The sequence below is a fragment of the Solanum pennellii genome, chromosome 10 (assembly GCF_001406875.1).
Source record: "Solanum pennellii chromosome 10, SPENNV200".
Classification (NCBI taxonomy): domain Eukaryota; kingdom Viridiplantae; phylum Streptophyta; class Magnoliopsida; order Solanales; family Solanaceae; genus Solanum; species Solanum pennellii.
The window spans coordinates 58,908,715-58,911,266 of NC_028646.1; the positions used below are offsets into that span (position 1 = coordinate 58,908,715).

Here is a 2,552-nt window from a genome sequence, read left to right on the forward strand (position 1 = left end):
GGGGGGGGGGGGGGAGGAGAGAAGAAAAAAAAATCTAAAGAAAACACTTACATCTAGTTACATACTTCTCGGAGTTGATACATAACTGATTCATTAAGTCTTGTGTAAGACACATTTCCTTTGGCCATGTTCGGAGTTTGTCTTGTTCTGAAAAGAACTTTTTCTATTAAAAGCATTTTTTAAAAAAGAAGATAAAGCAAAAGCAAAATCCAAACCAAACTTACTTCCACAATAGCCTAAAATTTTCAATATTATCACCTTCACCCTCATTTCTTACCAAGTCATTTTCTCTTTAATGTTTCATCTATATTTATACATTACTATTATGTTCAACAAGCTCCATTAAAATTCCTCTAACATTAAGCTAATTTTAAACTTACCATTTAACATTTTTTTACTTTATATTTTTTATGTTACAAACTTAGTGGGCATTTATCCAATAGACCGAAAGTTTCAAGTATCTTGGGCTATTATCCAAGGTAGTGGGAAGAATGACAATGATATCACAGATCATATTGGTGCAGGGTGGATGAAATGGAGGCTCGCATCAGGAGTCTTGTGTGAAAAAGAGGTGCCACCAAAACTTAAAAGGCAAGCTCTACATAGTGGTGGTTAAACATAATGTGTTGTATGGGGCCAAAGTATTAGCCGATCAAGAACTCTCACGTTTGAAGACGCAAGTTGCAGAAATGAGGATGCTAAGATGAATCTGTGGACTTTCTACGCGAGATAAGATTAAAAATGTAGATATCCGGGACAAGATGGGAGTCGCTTAAGTGAAGGATAAGATGCAGGAAGCGGGGCTGAGGTGGTTCGAGCATGTGAACAGAAGATGCACAGATGTCGTAAGTGCGAAGATGTAAGAGGTTGGCTATGGATGATTTATGGAGAGATAAAGGTGTGCCAAAGAAATACTCCCTCCGATACAAAAAAGATGACCTAGTTTGACTTGGAACGAAGTTTAAGAAAAGAAAGAAGCCTTTTAAATCTAGTGGTTCTAAATTAAAGTTATGTCAAATGTACGAAAATGCCCTTTAATCTTATGATTTTAAACATGTCATGTGAAAAGTTAAAATGTTGCCAAAAAAGGAAAGGGGTCATTCTTTTTGAAACACACTAAAAAGGAAATATGGTCATTCTTTTTTAAACAGAGGGAGTATAAGGGAGAGGCGATTACACCAGACATGACACATCTTCAACTTACCAAGGACATGACCTTAGATTAAGGCTCTGGAGCACACGAATCAGGATAGATGGGTAGTAGGTAAGTTGAAATTGTCTCACGTACCTTTCTCTACTACTAATCTTAGTACTACTCTTGTAGTTTATTGGTCTTCGATCTCTATTACTCTATGTTGTTTCTTATACTTAGATTATAGTATTATTTTGTAGTTGTTGTTCCTTTTTCTCCTAGAATGTCATGTAATGTTGTCTTTAGTACTTCTTTAGCAAGTAGTTCAATGTTGTCTTCACATTCCATTATCTTTTTCCCCAACTACTTTGATGTGCTTCTTCTTGAGAAGAGGATTTATCAAAAATAGTCTCTCTACCTTCCAAGTCCCTGAGGTAAGGTTTGTGTACACGCTACCCTTCCCAGACCCCACTTGTGGGATAACACTAGGTATGTTGTTGTAAGCTAGAGGGCATTTGGACAGAAGCATTGCAAAATTCTAAGAGAACGGTATTTATTTTCAAGTTGCAAATGGTAGTTGGAGTTGTGATTGGACATGGATACAAACTAGAGTTGCTTTTGGATTTCGTGAGAGATTTGGAGTGAAAATTGTGAAAACAGCCTTTTGAATTTTAAAAAATTGTAATAATAATATGTCCAAACAGTTTTCCAGGAAAAAGTGAAAACAATCTCCGGGCAAATGGACAGTTAATGTTAGGCTAATGCAACAACAACATAAGCAGTGTACACAAATGAGGTCGCGGGGGGGGGGGGTTAAGATCTATGCAAACCTTACCCCTACCTTTACGGGATAGAGAGGTGTCTTCGATGGACCCTCGGCTCAAAAGAGAAGTTAATATTAGGCTAACACATGTCCTTTTAAAAAGTTCAATCCTGATATTTGCATAACATTGGATGGAATTATTGATGTGAAGGTTTGATGAAGAGCTTTGTGAAGGAAAAGGTTGTCAAACATAGTTTTGTTTCTCGAGAGAACATCCAATCAAACCCATTGTTCTCTAAGATATTCATTCAAAGGGTCATCAAAACACATTATTTTTCAGAAAACTTTTTTCAACAAATTTTTTGAAAAAAGAAAAGGAACTCTTCACCGAAAAACTGTCCTAATGTCATCTTAATATTTTGACCTGTTTATTTATAGTAAGTGGTAACAGTAATATAATCAGACATACTACGAAAATCAGAAGTTTTTTTTCCTAACCAGCGGCTTGGAGAAACTCTTAGGGATAAAGTGCTTGCACTGAAACTGTTGACATAAGCAAGTTAGCACTACCCAATCTGCACCTTAATTATACTTCAAAATTTTGGGGTTGACCACAGAAGACTGAAAGACAAAGTCACAAAACAACCCCCCCCCCCT

At 36.4% G+C, this 2,552-nt stretch overlaps 1 protein-coding gene across 6 annotated transcripts in view; it reads right to left on the minus strand.

Annotated features, from left to right (window-relative positions):
* Window positions 1–2,552, minus strand: part of LOC107002386 (E3 ubiquitin-protein ligase MBR2-like) — a 12,267-nt gene that overhangs the window by 5,428 nt on the left and 4,287 nt on the right. For 2 of the 6 annotated variants that reach the window (XM_015200387.2, XM_015200394.2), the window contains exon 2: window positions 52–147. The exons of the other annotated variants lie outside the window; for them this stretch is intronic. In XM_015200387.2, the coding sequence (XP_015055873.1) occupies window positions 52–53 (2 nt within the window). In that variant the 5' untranslated portion in view covers window positions 54–147. The remainder of the gene's footprint in view (window positions 1–51; window positions 148–2,552) is intronic. 6 annotated transcript variants of the gene reach the window in all.